The following is a 17911-nucleotide window of genomic DNA, read 5'->3' as shown; positions in this document are numbered from 1 at the left end:
ATCCAGCCAAACCCAGGAAATAGAGGAGGAGGGAAGGAAAAACAAAGGATTATCACAGACAGAAACAGAGAATGAGGTGGAACAGCAATTGCACAGCATGAATGCATGAAATGAAAGGATACCACTGTGGCATTCAGTGTTAGCCTCTGACAGTCCTGGCCTTTCATTACATACTCCTTTTTGTTTTTAGTTTCCCCCCCTAATCCAGTTTCTGTCATGGGCACACTTTAAGAATTATGTGTAATTGTTTTCCCTGCACAAATCAAAATACAGGCTCATGTGTACAAGCACTTCCTGCAGTAGTTTGCTTCAGCCAATGGCTGCTGGTGATAATAGGTTTACACTCTTGTAGAAAATGGAACAAAGGGTCGTTATACAGTGTTTCAACTAAAGGAGAAAAACAACTCCACATTGAAGAAGCCAGTGCAAACATGGTAATGTGCGGTTCTTTAGTCAGTGTGCATTCATTCATCCTTTCGTCCTAACAGTGAATTCATTCTGAATGTCTTGTCCTATTGATCTTTGCTCTTCCTTAAGTAATTATTTTACTTCAATCGTACAAAAAGGGCTAAATCTATTCTGAACTCACATTCGACCTGATCCAATGGACAACACTAGTGCAGTGTATTCTAATTAGAGAAGTCTTTTATTGTGCAGTCTATGTCAATGTATTCCACAGAAGAAGGAAAGAAAACCAGAATCAGAAGTCTTCAAACATCTTCTTTTCCAGATTTAACTTCCTTCATAGCTGCAAAAAAGCCATTCTTCAGCTTTTCTGTCATCGCTGCAGAGCCGCATTGTTTAAACACTACACGCGTCTCACAACAGATAGTTTTTACTGTTTTAATGTTTTATATCAGGGATGAAGTGAGTCATAAATAAAGCTGCACATTTTTGTCCTCAATGTCAATGTCATTCACACCTCACAATTAATATATTGGATATAATCATGAATTCAAAACAGTTTACTGTCTATTCCTCTGTATGTTTTTCTCAAGTGCCATGCCTCCTCGCAGCTCAAATTACAATATTTCTTGTATTTCGGATCTGTATCTCACTTTTTCCGTATATTCATGGAACCCCACATCTTTGTATTCATATAAACTTTGTTAAGCCCTATTATGTCACGCTGGTACAATGACCCATTTTCGCTTTGCCACTCATTAAACTTTTATCTTATCTTCTGGGATGACCGTAAAAAAAATAAGAGGAGTCTCACCAAAGCAACTTGAATTGTCCTCAATTCCAGGAAGGCTTTGAGTTGGTGTTTTCTCTCTTTGGATGCTCTAACGTAATGTCTCTTGTTGTGGAATCAGAACAAGTAGTCGTCATTAAAGCAAGGCTCCAGTAATTAAGCTGCGGCGGAAAGCTGCTGGCAAGTTGCTTGTGAAGTCAAACTGGCAGCAACACAACCACCAAGACACCAGCAGCAGAAGAAACCGATGTGGTGATGGTCAACATGTCTCGGAGAATCCAGAGGGAAGTTTGAATCTAATTTGTCTCTGTCTCCCAGTCCAGTCTAATTTGGCAAATACACTAATTGAAAACAACAAAAGGCCGAAAACTCCTTTTGTGAAGTTTTGTGAAAACACCCTGACGAAAGCTGTACGTCTGTAGTTCTCAGCTACATACAATCATTATTGCAACTTTCACTTTCCCGCAACTAGGGAAACAAAGCTTCCAAACTTTCTGACAGCATCAACTCACCAGAGGAAACATTGATGGTCATGACGTCATCTCCCAGCTTGTTGCTGACACTGCAGCTGACAGTCAGGTTCACTCTTGGGATCACAGTGATTTTATGGGTGGCCTTGCCGTTAATGTAGGAGCTCTCCTCCTGGGGGCACAGCGAAAAGACATTCACAGAAATAAGCGACCTCAGAAATATCACACCTGTAGCGGCCTCTTGAGTTGTGCGCACATTGATCGAGGTTTCGATTCTACCGGATGGCGAAACGTTGGGATGCCGGGAAGACATGATGACAAGGGGAAATCAGACAGCGGCGCTGAACCCTGCCGTTAGGCTGCAAGAGTATGACGGCGAAAGGCAAAATGCAAACTTGCAAAATATCTTCCTCCAACAAACCTGAATTCACGTGGCCTCATTGTTCGAGCATTACACGAGTACACAGGACATCTTGACAATCATTCAATAGAAATTATTTAGCATAGAGAATCATGTTCTGCACTGAGACGGAGTATCACACCTCACGGTGTCGAGTTTGCTTAGCTGGATGTGACAACTTGCAGCATTCCTTTGCTAATGCAAATGATCGTTCCCATACGAACAATAATACCATACACAATACTCAGTATACTGTTGCGACAAGTGTTTCCCTTAACAGGACAATTAAGTAGCTTCAAGAGGAGAAATTATCTTCTGCTAAAAGTTCTGCCACAAACCTACTGCCTCACTGAAGAGTGGAGAACAGAGTTAAAAGCTCAGCAGGAGCTATTTTTACTCTAATTGCAGGAGCAAAGCGAACTCTGACAGCCTCCTCAAAGAACACTTTAATCACTGCACTGTTTGCTCCTACTTCATTTTGTTCCTCTTGTTGCTTTTGCAACCTCTTTTCCTCCACCACCAGCCGAACTTGCAACACCTCCGCTTTTAAGACACACACACGTGCACACACACAAACACTTTGCACTCCGAAAACGTACGTTGGTGTTATTGACACTCCATTGGAAGGTGGGTTCCGGTACTCCCTCCGCCTCGCAGGTCAGAACTTTGGCGTCGTCAGCACGGTGTTTGGTTAGACTGGTGATCACAGGCCTCCCTGATGTACACAAATCATTTTTTTTATTTTTTATCATGACATAACACAAATATTTCATGTGACGTACGCCGGGGTCAGATGGATGTTGTGAGCTCCAGAAAAACAGCTGTGTCCGGGTGAACGCACGGAGCTCTCATCGATGTGAACTATTCCATGTTACTTTAGATATGAAAGACATATATATGGTGGAGATACAGTGTGCAAGGAGTCTCTTTCAAAGTGGATGTTGTATACTGTATTCTTGACATTCTGCTGAGTCAGTGAAAATGTTCATTAAATGTTATATGGTTAAATTTAGAAACTGAATATATATTTATATAAATATATGTATATAGTTAAAATAATAAAGCAGAGAATATTGTGTAACTAAATATAAGAATATATTATATAAAAAGGACACACACACAGACACACACAGACACACCCACCTTCCACGACCAGCTGAAAGCTCTGGCGCCGTGTGAGGCCGCCCATGGAAACCTCACATAAGTAGACTCCTGTATCAGCATAGGTCAACTTGCTGAACTCTGGCACCGTCGATGCCTTTCCGTTCTGAAAAAGCAGAATCACACTGTCAGCAATGTGAACGTTGGGTTTCTCTGTAAAGTTGCGAGGTCTTCACCATGCAAAGTGCCCTGAGACAATACATGTTGTGATTGTTTCGTACGAATACAGCAATTGAATTGAACAGCAAATCACAAATTCTCTTTTTCACCCACTTATCCAGCTGCACTCACAGCTGGGCCCAACCAAGGACATCCTTTAAATATATGCATGCCAGATGACAGTCTCATCTACCCATCTCTTATCTGTGCCCACTTCTCCTGTTCAAGGCCGCAGGAATATTATTTCAGAACCCAATGAAGAGAAACAGCAACCATTGTACAAGGCAGCTGAAACCTCTGTATCTACACGATGAACACATGCAGTATTTCATCATTGGCTTTGTTCTTATAAACAGCGTATACCACTTTACTGCTGCACTGGGCCGGACACGAGAATCACCTTATGTAGGATACCTCTATTAGTTTATAGATTCCGTTTCCCTTCAGGAACACTTGAATAAATAAATGTAGTCAACGTAGTTAAGGCGAAGCTGTCTGTTAGGCACACGGTGTAGAACAAATGTTTTGACACTACCATCGAGCTCCTGGGGTGTTGGGGGAAAAACAAATCATGGCCAGAGCGGTGAGTTTTGTGCCATCGCGGTTTATCGCTGGCTGGAGGAAAAAGACGGACGGACATGCTGTTCCCGCAAACTCTTTAATTTCCATCTATGTTTCAGTGCTACTTGTTTCTGATAAGCCACCGGACCCCAGCACCCATTACCTTTGTCCAGGACACTTTAGCATCGCCCGAGCTGTTCTTCTCCATCTTCACAGGCAAGGTGTCCCCTACTGTCTTCACCACCTTCCCTGTGGGACTCAGACTCAGGTCCAGGTCTGAGAAGAAAAAAAAGGGAACAAGAGTCACCACTTCACAGTTGTTTGCCTCCCCGACCAGTCGAGTTGCATGAAAGATGTTCACTACTCCCCTTCTGTGCCTGAGTTATGGAGTTAAATAATGGCCAGAGAAATTTTTTTTTTGCCGAACAATATGATTTGAAGTTGACCTCTGACCTTTTGGATATAAAATGTTATAACGCTTCATGGCACAAAACTTATTTTGAGAGCTCAAAGGAACTTTGATCACCAAAAATCAAAACAGTTCATCTTTGAGTCCAAGAGAACACTTGTGCCACATTAGAAAAAAAATCCTTTGTGGTGTCCCTGAGAAGGAAAACCTGAAAACACAAAGCCTCCAACTACGGCTGTTGCTGACATGCAGGCATACAAAGAGGATGATTGTGTCATATCATTTGGCAGATAGTAAATACCGAGTGTTCATCCATTTTACTGCTTCTTATTGGGGCAACAAAGGTGTCATGATAACAAAACTTTGAAGGGGACTCATTCAACGCTAACGTCAAAAGGTCCACTTTCAGACTAGTAACACATTATTCTCTGCTGAGGGCTCCGCTTTCTTGTCTATTTGCAACAAACCGATCTGACGGTCGGTCATAATATGGCTCAACTGTTTATGGACCTTGTTTGAATGCTGTCTCGTTTGCTCCCTGAGTAGATAATTGATCTGCAGGTGAAGACATTTCCCTGCCCCAGCTAGCGGGTTTATATTCTATTCTTTCAACAAATGCCATGTACAGACCCAAACCTCGACTCAATGACAGTTTTTTTTACGTTCACATTTCTCTGTACTGAGTTCATGTTTTTAAGACTCCACACAATCAGCACACAGTCAGTGTGGAGGGTTTTTGATGATTGTAGGAAAATGCATGCAATCATTCAAAAGTCAACCACACAAAAACTCCTCTATGTTCCACCTTTGCACAATTACATACCAATGTAAAAACAGTTAGATTGAAATTCTCATACATAACAGAATTGTAAATAACACCGCTGTCTGCCACATTCTGCTGGATAAGGGGGCAGAACCAGGAAGTTTTTTGCACTTTCTACATGCGATACATTTTCACAGACTTCCCAAGGAGTATTGCATGGATCGTGATGAAAAAACTGGTACATTTAGGGGACTGACATCTATTAGGGGGAGCATTTTAGTGTGGCTTGAGTGCTTGAGGAGGTCGCACTCTGCCGAGTACCACTCTGGTTAAATCGCATTAACTTTGCCACAGAGGCTCTTCCATGTGTCAATGTGGACTCTTTCATTTTCAACCTTTAATAACAAAATCTACAGCATCAGAATGAACAATCCTCCCCCTGCACCGCACACCTCTGTCCACTGTAAGTCCTGTGACACAGTATCTGTGGACACAGAAGGAAGACCCTAATTGTCTGACAGTGAGATTTCGGAAATAATTATACAGATCTGTTTGCCCATATATTCTCCACATAAGTAACATCTCATCATTAACTGTCCCTGAACACAATTGTTCAACCCATTTTTTTTTTCAAGCCCAAAAGAATTCTAGACCAATTTCCAAACTCCTCTCTCTCGCCAAGCTTTTAAAATAAGTGCTGTCTCTGTTGACCATTTTATTTTATTGGAACATAGAGGTTACATAAGGTTACACAGTCAGTGCTTATACCTCATTTGGGCTCTCTGTCCCAAAACAAAGCACATATTTGTAAAAACCAAGGTCTTTTTTTTTTCCCCAGCAGAAATCTAGATACCGTCATTCATGCTTTCATTTCCTGTCCTTTGGACTACTGTAACTCTGTCCTTTGGACTACTGTAACTACTGTAACTCTGTCCTTTGGACTACTGTAACTCTGTCCTTTGGACTACTGTAACTACTGTAACTCTGTCCTTTGGACTACTGTAACTACTGTAACTCTGTCCTTTGGACTACTGTAACTACTGTAACTCTGTCCTTTGGACTACTGTAACTCTGTCCTTTGGACTACTGTAACTACTGTAACTCTGTCCTTTGGACTACTGTAACTCTGTCCTTTGGACTACTGTAACTCTGTCCTTTGGACTACTGTAACTACTGTAACTCTGTCCTTTGGACTACTGTAACTCGGTCCTTTGGACTACTGTAACTACTGTAACTCTGTCCTTTGGACTACTGTAACTCTGTCCTTTGGACTACTGTAACTACTGTAACTCTGTCCTTTGGACTACTGTAACTCTGTCCTTTGGACTACTGTAACTCTGTCCTTTGGACTACTGTAACTACTGTAACTCTGTCCTTTGGACTACTGTAACTCTGTCCTTTGGACTACTGTAACTACTGTAACTCTGTCCTTTGGACTACTGTAACTACTGTAACTCCGTCCTTTGGACTACTGTAACTCTGTCCTTTGGACTACTGTAACTACTGTAACTCTGTCCTTTGGACTACTGTAACTCTGTCCTTTGGACTACTGTAACTACTGTAACCCTGTCCTTTGGACTACTGTAACTCTGTCCTTTGGACTACTGTAACTACTGTAACTCTGTCCTTTGGACTACTGTAACTCTGTCCTTTGGACTACTGTAACTCTGTCCTTTGGACTACTGTAACTACTGTAACTCTGTCCTTTGGACTACTGTAACTCTGTCCTTTGGACTACTGTAACTACTGTAACTCTGTCCTTTGGACTACTGTAACTACTGTAACTCCGTCCTTTGGACTACTGTAACTCTGTCCTTTGGACTACTGTAACTACTGTAACTCTGTCCTTTGGACTACTGTAACTCTGTCCTTTGGACTACTGTAACTACTGTAACTCTGTCCTTTGGACTACTGTAACTCTGTCCTTTGGACTACTGTAACTACTGTAACTCTGTCCTTTGGACTACTGTAACTCTTGAGTTTATGTTAAATTAAAGCTCCAGCAGCCAGTCTTCTTACCTAAACAACTAAGAGAGAGTTACTCCCATTTATAGAATTATAATTCCTTTCTCAAATTTAAATCACATTTTTAAGACTTTTAAGTTTTACTATTGACCCGCTCTGCGTTTTGGAACATCTCTGAGGTCCTCAGCCAAGCCTTTGCTTGCCTCCACATCCTTGGCTGGGGACCGGGCCTTTCCGTCAGAGCCCCCACTCTTTGTAACAAACTCCCAGAGGCAAAATCCTTTGCTTCTGTGAAAACCCTCTCAAAGACAAATTTTTCATTTTGTGTGCTTTCACAGAACAATGTGTGCTTTCGCTGAGCGCATAAACTGAAACTAAAGCAGTTCCAGTAATACAATAGAAAAATAGTGAGCACATATACTCATATATTGCATTACTGGAATCAGTTGCCCACATCGAGCACTTGGAAGGACTCTGCAAAAATGTCACAAAAGCCAATCAAAGCACAGTGTAGCATTTCTAAATTCCAAATTAATTTATCTGTAATGTAGCAAGAAGCATGAAATATATATATATTTTTTTTTATTGGGTCGTTGCATGCTGGGAACTGTTTAAAAGGGTTTTGAAAAGGTGAACTCAGTACAGAGTGGCATGTAACGTGTAAATTCAAATCGATTAGTTGGGTCTATGTTGTGATCCAAGACTGTATATAAAAACGGACCCCTAAGTGGGTTAGAGTGAGTGTGTCAGTGAGCAGCGAGGTCCCGAGAAACACAGTTGGCTGCAGTACTGAGTTTGCAGGGCAAGTTTTATGTGTTATGTGCCGCTGTGTGTGAGGCATCAATACTTATAATCGTTCCCCTTGTCTCCAGAATGTGCGTATGCCGTACGCATGCGTCAGAGTTTGATTACTGTGCGCACATTCTCCCGTCAAGTTAGTTGTTTTTAGATCACAAGCTTTGCATGGGAAGGGGCGTACGCTTATTTCCAGCCCCGTTTTGTGCGTACGCCTCGTTTATAAATGAGACCCAGGGTCCGGAAAGTGAAGCCAATGCGAGAGAGAGCAGTTTGGAAATTGGTCTAGAAATCTTCTGGGCCTTAAAAAAAAATAAAAATGGGTTGAACAATTGTGTCCAGGGACAGTCAACGATGAGATGTTGCCAGAAGCCTGTATTCTATTTCTCAAAGTCAGTTTCTATAGTCCTTGAGAAAAAGACTCTACTTCTCATTTGATTCATAACGTCAGTAAATATTTTCCTAAGGAGTTTATGGTCTCAATTGCTAGTTTCCAGTCTTCTTCAATACAGCATGAGTAAATGACTTGATTGGCCCACCAAACCGACCTGCTTTCATCCCAAACTGATAGAGCGACCCGCATACAGAGAAGTTCACTGACAGTGTTGGAGAGTAATGGTGGTGTTAGTTTGGAAGGTTATGTTATTGTATTACTATTAAACATTTATTCAAAGGCACGTATGACGGTTCCTGTTTGCGAAACCTCTGTCGGCACGTCAGTGCCGGCTGAGAACAGGAAGAGAAAGTGGTAGTGGTCGAGAGACCTATAGGCTGAATGAAGAGAGCGAGCGCCGATCGTGAACACAAAGCAGTGTATGAAAGAAACCAAACGCAATTTCCTGATTGCGTCACAGCGGTTAAGTTGTAAGGCACAAACATAACCAGCTGGAAGGTGCTGCACTGCCTGCCTCAATGTTAATGCGGCCGTGAATTGAGCGAAGAGCAGCTTGTCTGCTGTGGCCTGACAGGCGTGACAGTTAGAGGCTTATTCTGCCATTTTAACTTTAGTTGAACAAGTTGGACTATCCACAATTAACATTACAGATATCCACAAAGTCATTTCGACAGGTCCAACTTTCATTGTGACCAGTAAGAATTTTTTTGTTGCTAAAATATATCTATGACATCTACCAATCCATCATTATCATCTATCAATCAATCAATCAATCATAACTTTATGTAGGTGTTGGAATATTTCACGCCATTATTCAGAGACAGTCCAAAGTGAACCCCTCGAGCATATACGTTTGCTTTTTTCAATTTGCTGGTTCTCTGAAAGAGAATAATTTTTTTTCAAATAAAAAGGATCAAATTTAGCTTCTGTCTTTTTCTATTATTTCTATCAAGTCGATTAATCAAAGTAATAATGGACAGATAAATGGATTATCAAAATAGTTGTTGGTTGCAGCCCTAACTGCGAAAGCATCATCAATGGCAGTATGTTATTTGGTGAATGCATCTAAATAGTTCATGTCTATCATTTCCTCTTTATTTCCTTTTTAATACAAGTAGAGTATGCCCACAATAATTCATCGCTCATCTAGTGTGGTCTAATCATCTTGCATTTCTTCTTTCTGTGAGTGTAGATGTAGCTGGTTTCACACTGTTACAAAACCTAGCAAACACATGTATTTCAGTACAGGACTTGCTGCTTTTGCATCTAGTAGTGGCAGGAAAAGGGAGGAAAAAAAATAAATATATATATATATATATATCACATCGTCATGATGAGGTGGTAAATGTGTAACTGCTGGTTGTCAAGGTTATTTACGTTGGTGCCGGCCACCTAGCCGGAGCCACAGCTACTTTCCCTTTTCTATAAGGACAAGTTCCCTCGGGTCACATACAATGCACGCCGTCGCAAAAAAATATCTCGAAGAATTTCCCATTTCGAGAGCTATTGTTTTTCCTTTTCTCAGTCACAAACTCAATTTAAAAGTTGGGAGCTGAGAAAACAATATTTTTCTTTAAGATGTGAGAAATATACTGAAACTGCAAAACGAGACATCGAGGAGGGAAAATGTGTCAGGCCCGTTTTATTTTATGACAATCGTAGGGTCCATTTGATCTGAGGACTCAGAAACAAACACCTGGGAAGCAAGAAGTAATTACTCGAGGCAGTGCTGATGGAGGGAAAACAGCTCAGCAGTTGCCTGAGATGGTTTCCCACCCAAAAACCTCGTCACTTCTGCTCACTCGATGTCAGGAATTTCGAATTAGTCCTACTCCTCCCTGCCTTCCACGCCACTCTCTGCTGCCCTGCAAGGCTGGGCTCGCAAGGTTTAAAGTCGGGTTGCCAGTACTGCGCTCGTACGACTCTATTTACAGAAAATAAAAATGATTTGTAAGAAGCAGGACATTCCAATCAAAGTAGAGAGAGCACGCGTGAGTTTTTAGAGGAGTAAGCATTTGTTGGCGCAAGGCAGACGCAAAGCGAGGACGGCAGTTGGAGGTTTTTGTGTGTGCCGCGGCGGCGCTGTGGTACAGTGCGCCAACGTGTCTGCATATGTCACGAGTACTCACAGCCAACACTGATGCTTTGGGAGGCCTCCAGTGTCTCGTTGTCAAACAGGGAGCATTTGTAGTCCCCTGCAGCCTCTCTGCTGATGGAAGCCAGCGTGTAGGTGTCCAAATTTTCTACCAGCATTTTATGGCCCTTGTGCAGAAAGAACAGAAGCACGGAGAGGAGAGAGGGGTAACGTTAGCTTCTGTCATATCAGGAAATAAGGTGAGAAAGGACGAGTGAAGGACATGAACCGCTGAACTTGCCATGAACTTAAAAGAAGAGTTCAACGCAAGAGGTGCCACTCTATTGGAAATGATATGTTTTCACCTAAGTCGGATTGAGGATGCTTCCAAAGACTCTGCACTTGAATTTTAACATCACCAAATTATAGTTGAACGATATCCTCTCCACTTTCAAGTCGGTTTCAGATAAGGACATATACATATTGTGGCAATGAGTGGGTCAAGGTGTGGGTGCGAAGCAACTATTATACTCTTTTATCTATGCTCCTTGAGGCTGAGGTCTGGGCTCTGACTGACCTTGATGTGGAAGAAGAAGGAGCTGGGCGGAGGGTTGCCGTCAGCGTGACACTTCAGCGTCACGTTATCTCCTTCCACGATGGGCCTCTTGGACATTATTTGGAGGCTCACCTTCTCCGTTGGATCTGAGAGGGTCAGTGACATATCAAGGAAAAAGAGAATTAGTGTAAGTTTCAAAGATTCACAGAAACCCTCCTCACTACGGATTAATTCAGCCATCAAGCAAACACATACAACGATCAAATAATCTTCCATTACATTTCCACAAAATGTAATGTTACAACAAAGCTACATTGTGTAATATTCAGAATAACTTATTCACAGAAATGTAATATATTGTCCATAACTATGTGTTCAGCGCTGCCGGAAACCGGGAATGGAATCAGCGGAGGTCTGTGCGGTTCTACTGCAGCCTGGTGTCGTGGATGTTTAACGAATGTAAACAAGAGTGAATAGGCTTGTGGAATGCCACTTTTCTAACGTATCAGTCCTGCCGCCTTCAGGTGCTGTAGGGATTTCATGAACTAAAGGACAAACTTTTCATACAGTACAAAGCAGCTTGGGACAAGAGATACAGTAAGAATCTCGCACATTATTTCATAGATCAAGGCAGACTGATTTACTGACATTCCTGCCTTAACCCTTAACATTAAAAATTAAACATTATTCATAATTAAGCGTTATTCCAATGTTGCAGAACTTCCACAGCAGATATCCAGTCATTCAGAGACCGCAGCGCAGCATTCCCTCAGCAAAGAAGACTGCCCCATCAATCAGCTGCGCCCCGGGCCGAGCAGCGTGCAGGCAAGATGACCTGCGAGCCATCCCACCCTGGACACCGACTCTTTGAACTTCTCCCCTCAGGCAAAACATTGAGATCCACAAAAACCTCCACGAGCTCGCACAGCAAACAGCTTCTTTCCAGAACCACATGATCTGAGCCATGTTGCCTGAAAACGTACTGTTAACAAACTGCTCTGCATTGTTCATCACTTCCTGTTCCTCAACATTCTGTCATTCATCTCACCTCCACATATGTAAATGGACCGTATTTATATAGCGCTCTTCTAGTCATATAGACCACTCAAAGCCCTTTACAGGAAAGTCACATTCAACCATTCACACACATTCACACAGCGCTGCTATTCACCACGCTTTTAATTCTTTTCTATCATTCATGCACATTCATACACTTCAGGAAGAGCAGCCGGAGGGAATTTAGGGTTAAGTGTCTTGCCCAAGGACACATCGTCATGTGGACTGGCGGAAGCTGGGGTCGGAACCGCCAACAGCCAATATATATATATATATATACATATATATGTACACTGCATTTAATAAACATGATCAAATTAAGAGTGAGTGAAACAAAAACACAATTTCATTACATTATGAAAGGTTTAGCGACTGTGTGTGTGTGATAAATATGTATTTGTATTCGTGTAAATATCCATACCCTCCTCCCATGTTATGTGCCTATATAAACAGGAATGCCTAAAAAATGAATATGTTGCTTGATTACAAGAATTTTGACACTGCTTCTCTCTCACATTTCTCCTTAATTAAATTAGACTTGCATAAACACTTATTAAATGAAACTCAACACATACGTTAGACCTCTCAATCGCAGGAGAATAAAGTAAAGACGTATTACAGTCATGGGCAGTGCAGGTCCGACTCACAGTGAATGGGAAAAGGGTCCAGGTCGGTCTCCTGATTGGTCAGCTCATGTGTGGACACACAGGCGAACACTGCGCCGACATCCTCCTTGGTGACTACGTACTGGAGCATGGAGGACGTGGTGGAGAGGCCTGTGGATGGGTCCAGCTTCACGCTGGGCGTGATCACAACGGCTGTAGTGGAAGAGACAGGCCGATGAATCACAAACACAAACACACACACACACACAAACACACTGACACAGCTTTATCGGTATATATGCACACTGTTTTACCTTGTTTAGCTGAAAACCAGGTGTGTTTACTGCGGCAGTCTTGGAAGTGTTACAGCAGTAAACACAGCACTGGAGATTGGCTTTTTCTTCCTCAGATTTGAGTAATTATATTAACAAATTCAAATTTCCGATGGAACCCAAGCGTCAAAGTAAAGCTTTTTTTTTCCCCACGTTGTTCGTCACGTAAAGTGCCTCGGTAGCAGTACACTGCAACTTCAGTGTTTAAAGTGTGATTAAGAATTAGACAAAAAAGTGTGTGGGCGGAGCGGCGGGTCCAAGCAGAATGTAGTTAGACAGACATGAGGCACATCACGGTTACACTGAACCAGAAGGGGTTCAGCACAGGCACAGCCTGCTCCATCATCACAACACAGCCACATCTGTGTCACTCCCACTTGCTCTCTTCCTCTGTCTCTCTCTGATCATTCACTTGGTTCATAATGAGTAAAAGGCCCAGTCGTCCTGATGGCCACTCTGTCAACTCGCGGCGGTGCTGTATCACTCTGCAAATCAGTTGTTCGACTCCAAAAAAAAAAACGTCCTTCAGCATACAATTGAATTGGATGATTTTTTTTTTTAGGTAAGCATTTCAAAATGTGGCGAAAAAGATTCACGATGCAGTAGTATATTACTGCATCATGAATGAACTTAACTGAACTGGCACACTTCACGATTTTCAAAGTCGTAAGATCGCCTGCTAGATACGCGGCCGACGTGGGCGAAGCATGGGCGAGTCACTACGACGGCGTCGTTGTGTGAACTCGGCAGAACAGAGCAACAGTGCAACATTTTTTTTGTTGTTTGACATTGTCTTGTGTAAAAAGAAAACACTATGACAGCTTTTCGCTCTCCTGTCACTTCACATAAACACTTGTCATCCCCGTATGACAGAATCCCTGCGTGGTGAGACTGTTGGGTTACCTTTCCCGTCAGCTGCTAAGAGCTGCCCGTTCTTTTTCCATGTGATGGTGGCTGCGGGGTTTGCATCTGTCGCAACGCATGTTCCCACCTGAGGGAAACACAAAAAGGGAACAAACCATTAAAGTATAAAGGCTGGTTTAATTTACAATGGTCGTTTCATTGAAAGTGCCAAGAGGCAGATGCAGGAAGACGTGATAATGTGTGTTATTTATTAACTGAAATAGTTTCTATATTCATGCCCTTACCCTGAAATGAAAATGCAACAATTTTCACACCAGAACACAAAACATTATCCCGTGGTTTCTGTTCACAATTCAGCCTGACAAGAATAATTGTGGAAGAAAAAAATGCTTAATAATATCAGAACCGATCCCCTGCTTCACTGTAAAACAAATGTCAGAGGAGACTTTATTTCCCTGCCCTAAGGGTTGTATAATGTAATGGCTGCTTTCCAACATTAACCGGAGAATGTTGGACATGCACCAGGAAAAATAAGGCAAACAACTATCTCATTCAGGAATGAATAACCTTTTTGGGAGCACACTGTCTCACTGTCATGTTGCCATATCTTCAGGAGTGAAGGTCAGTAAAGGTAGCAGAGATATGCTGTGTGTGAACCAGATAGGGAGTGAGTCACAAGAACATTCCTCCTCTACTACCGCCTGGTTTCATATCCTGTACTGCAACCTGTGCCTCTCAATAAAAGGGACCCACCACGTCTTATTTCAAGAAGTACCAACATACAACGGCACCAAAGAAAACCCTATTAGAAGGTGTATCACTATTAATTCATGAATGCAGTCACTAAAAGTGCATAGCTACGTTTTTATTCAAACACCCACTCCATGCGGGTTTTAAAGGATTTGTTATGGACGTCTGCCCCAGGGCTGTTCATAGCCTGCGCGACAATTCATAAACACTGTGAACGTGAACGCAACGCGCACAGCGCTGCCTCGTGTCTTCATTGAGAAGCGTCATGACAACTGTCAAGAAAAGTATTACAGATTTCCAGTACAAGCATATCGCAGCTTTAACAGTGATCATTTGTGTCTGATGTTTTTGCAATGAAAACCTCGATCTCCCAGTTAAAATAACACCTCTTCTCCCACACTGAAACCGGAAATGCAGTTTGCAGCTGTAAAAGATATTTCCATTTTACAGTTTTTAGCAACAGCTGTGGTCAGAGAGTGGATGTTGTCAGCTTTTGTTGATGGAATTTCTTTACTACACACAAATGAACAGATTTTGGTGGCTAAAAATGTGAAGACAAGGTCAAGATCATTGTCAGCTCAGTAAACTATAATGACAATGTTGAAGTGATGGTGCATGAGCAGATCTGTTTCCTGTGCTGAAAAGTGCTGTCTCTTACTACCTGGCAAGTCTGCCAATATAAGAAAGAAATGGCACAATTCTCATGGTCCCTGCTTCCTTCTTAATGAACCAAGCAGACATCCTGCAGAAACACACGGTCCCTGAATAGACCTTCTGTGTCTCCATTTCTGTGAATCGAATAGAGTAAGTCTCAAACAGAAGTCACGTAATTTAGCAGAGCGCTTGAAGTACATCACTATCAGTATCATGCATATGTCTTCCTGTCAGATTCCTGTAAAGCTAGTCCTAGTAAAACTCCGGTGAGCCACTTAAGTGGCGGTTGTGAAATAATGATTAGTTTCATTTGACGCTCACATCAAAGACACATCACTCTGTCTTTGAGAAACAACTGTCAGTCGGATGCCGATTTTCAGGAAACAAAACCTCGCTCGTATCTTGATTTAATGTTTGCGTTCAGCTCACTTTATTTTTTGCTATTAAAAAACTAGACATCATCTGACTTTTGCAAGTCAATGAAAATGCATTTCTGCATTCTCCACCACTCAAAATGACACTCCAATAATTTGGAATTGGTATCGAGCAAACCATGCCCTCCACCAGCCTTTGTGCAGGTAATCATAACTAAAATCCTTCTCTTCCAATTTCACCTTTTGTTTTATTATTCACCACATGTCTGCCTGTCTTAGTGTCTCCCCACACTACAAAATGCTCAAAGCTGCTCAATAGCACCTGAATTTTTAGGTATAGCAACAGAGCCAGCAGCACTCACTTGATCCATAATAAATGTGTATATGCTGCATGTGGTGGAAGAAATGCTGGTGAGAGGAGGCAGCTGACCGCTGTGAATGTGCTGCCCACGGCTTTTCAAAAGTCCTGTCTTTTTTTCCTTTTCTTTTTCTCACAACATACTGTGAATGTGAACACGGTGTGTTCACAGAGTGAGAAAATAACAGCAGCATTAGTAGACACATTGCAGGAGTCAGGTGTTTAACTATGAATCTCAGCAAGTTTGGATGTGAAACAAACACACGCTGTCACAGTCTGACAAATCTTTTTGTGGTTTTGCATGTAAATGTTCTCAGTTGAAAAGCATTTTCACGGAAACCACACTGAGCTCAGTCGTCTTTAACCACAGTCGTACCTTCGCGGCAGCTGAATCCCAATTATGGGCCCCATGCTGGAAAATGACCCGCATAAGTACTGATTTATCAGAACTGGGCCAGAGAGGAGAGGGGTCTGAAACCCATCATGAGGTCGGTGGATGTCTGTTCAGTAACATGAGAGGTAAAGAAATTATAAAGTAGGTTGAATAAGAAAGATTATTTTCCAATGTGACACAGTACACTTTCCCCGTAAGCACAGAGTTGCAGCTTGAGAGGCGTAAGCCACATTAACTGTTTTTTACACGAGCAACTGCTAATTAGCCAGAATAATAATGAATAAAATGCCTGATGTTCACATAACATTATACACCGAATAAAACAACAGCTTAAACAGTCTGCTTACTGTTTAAGAGACAAGCTTCGCATTTACTGTCAGTTGATGTGCTTTGCTATGCTATTTCTGAGGTGCTGATTGGAGGACCTTGGTGGACTCGGAGTGTCCTTCAACAATTCCTATCAACTATTCCTTGACCTCAGTGGAAAACGTCATGAGGTCAAGGAAAGGTGGAAATGAGGGAAATCCAACAGCGCTGCTCAGATGGACTACAACAAACGCAGCGGCTCCATCAGCATTTTTCAGTGTGTTTCACCACCGTGCAACATCAGATGTAAATGATTCAAAGGCAACGGTAACATACATGATGACGTGCGTCACCTCTCGGTCATATTCATACTCTTCTTCTTCTACTTCCGATTGAATCGTTTGCGTTAGTGCATGGCATGTTACATGTCGCTGCCTTAATGAATTGTGGGGTCTCTATTTTTCCTTTCCTTTCGCATTGGAAAGTCCAGTGTAATTATGCTAAAGGAGACAGGAAAGGAAGCATCGAAGCACCTTTCCTATACATTTATAGAATCCGAACAGCTCTTATCATGGCTGCCGATGAAATACTTCCGGGTCAAGATTTAGAAAACTTCCTGAGCAAATTTGACGATTCAACCTCACCCCCTGATTTCCATCTCCAAACAGATCAGGAGCGCCTGGGCCTGGAGCTCAATGGGAAATAAAACCACTCGCTTAACAAATGCTATGTGTGTAAAGAAAATGCTGCATTTACTTTCAATTGGGTTCATGTTAGTCTTAGGGATGGGGTTAGGGTAAAATTAAGAAAATATAAAGAAAAATATTCACTACATCCTTATAGGTACCGCACGTCTTTAGCTTTTTCCGCCACATTTAAATATCTGCCACTGTCATTGGAAACGGAAATATGAATCTACTGTACAACCAATCACGTTCCAAACACGTTAAGGCCCCACAACAGGGCCACAACCAAAGCTGCATTTTCACTCCACAACACTTTGCACTACATTGCCCACACACACCCACATGGACACCACTGATGTAGTTTCTTTAGGGATATTGTAAGTCTTTCCCCAATTTTTTGTCATGACCTGAGCCGGGTTGTGACATTATAAATGTCCTTTCACGCGACAGTTTGCAGCAGTAAATCGCATATCTCTTTCTCCTCAAAGGGAAAAAACTGGAGACAGTGCATGTTTTATCTCGTTAAACACAAACTGTGTATTTATATTACTGCTAGATCATTTACCAAAGCACACTGTGGTTTTCACATCTATTTTTTTTTTTCTTCACAATCCAGGCAGCAACTGGTTC

The 17911-nt window shown here is 42.1% G+C and overlaps 1 protein-coding gene across 2 annotated transcripts in view; it reads right to left on the bottom strand.

Moving 5' to 3' along the window:
- Positions 1-17911, bottom strand: part of LOC118300154 (CD166 antigen homolog) — a 74108-nt gene that overhangs the window by 6894 nt on the left and 49303 nt on the right. For both annotated transcript variants that reach the window (XM_035624302.2, XM_035624303.2), the window contains exons 5-12: positions 13799-13886; positions 12606-12776; positions 10924-11048; positions 10402-10534; positions 4110-4222; positions 3209-3332; positions 2665-2780; positions 1708-1837 (exon numbers count right to left, since the gene is read on the bottom strand). In XM_035624302.2, coding sequence (XP_035480195.2) covers positions 1708-1837; positions 2665-2780; positions 3209-3332; positions 4110-4222; positions 10402-10534; positions 10924-11048; positions 12606-12776; positions 13799-13886 — 1000 coding nt within the window. The remainder of the gene's footprint in view (positions 1-1707; positions 1838-2664; positions 2781-3208; positions 3333-4109; positions 4223-10401; positions 10535-10923; positions 11049-12605; positions 12777-13798; positions 13887-17911) is intronic.

Source organism: Scophthalmus maximus, chromosome 2, assembly GCF_022379125.1.
Source record: "Scophthalmus maximus strain ysfricsl-2021 chromosome 2, ASM2237912v1, whole genome shotgun sequence".
Lineage (NCBI taxonomy): Eukaryota > Metazoa > Chordata > Actinopteri > Pleuronectiformes > Scophthalmidae > Scophthalmus > Scophthalmus maximus.
Note: the sequence above shows the minus strand (reverse complement) of the source record. Positions and strands in the feature narration are given on the sequence as shown.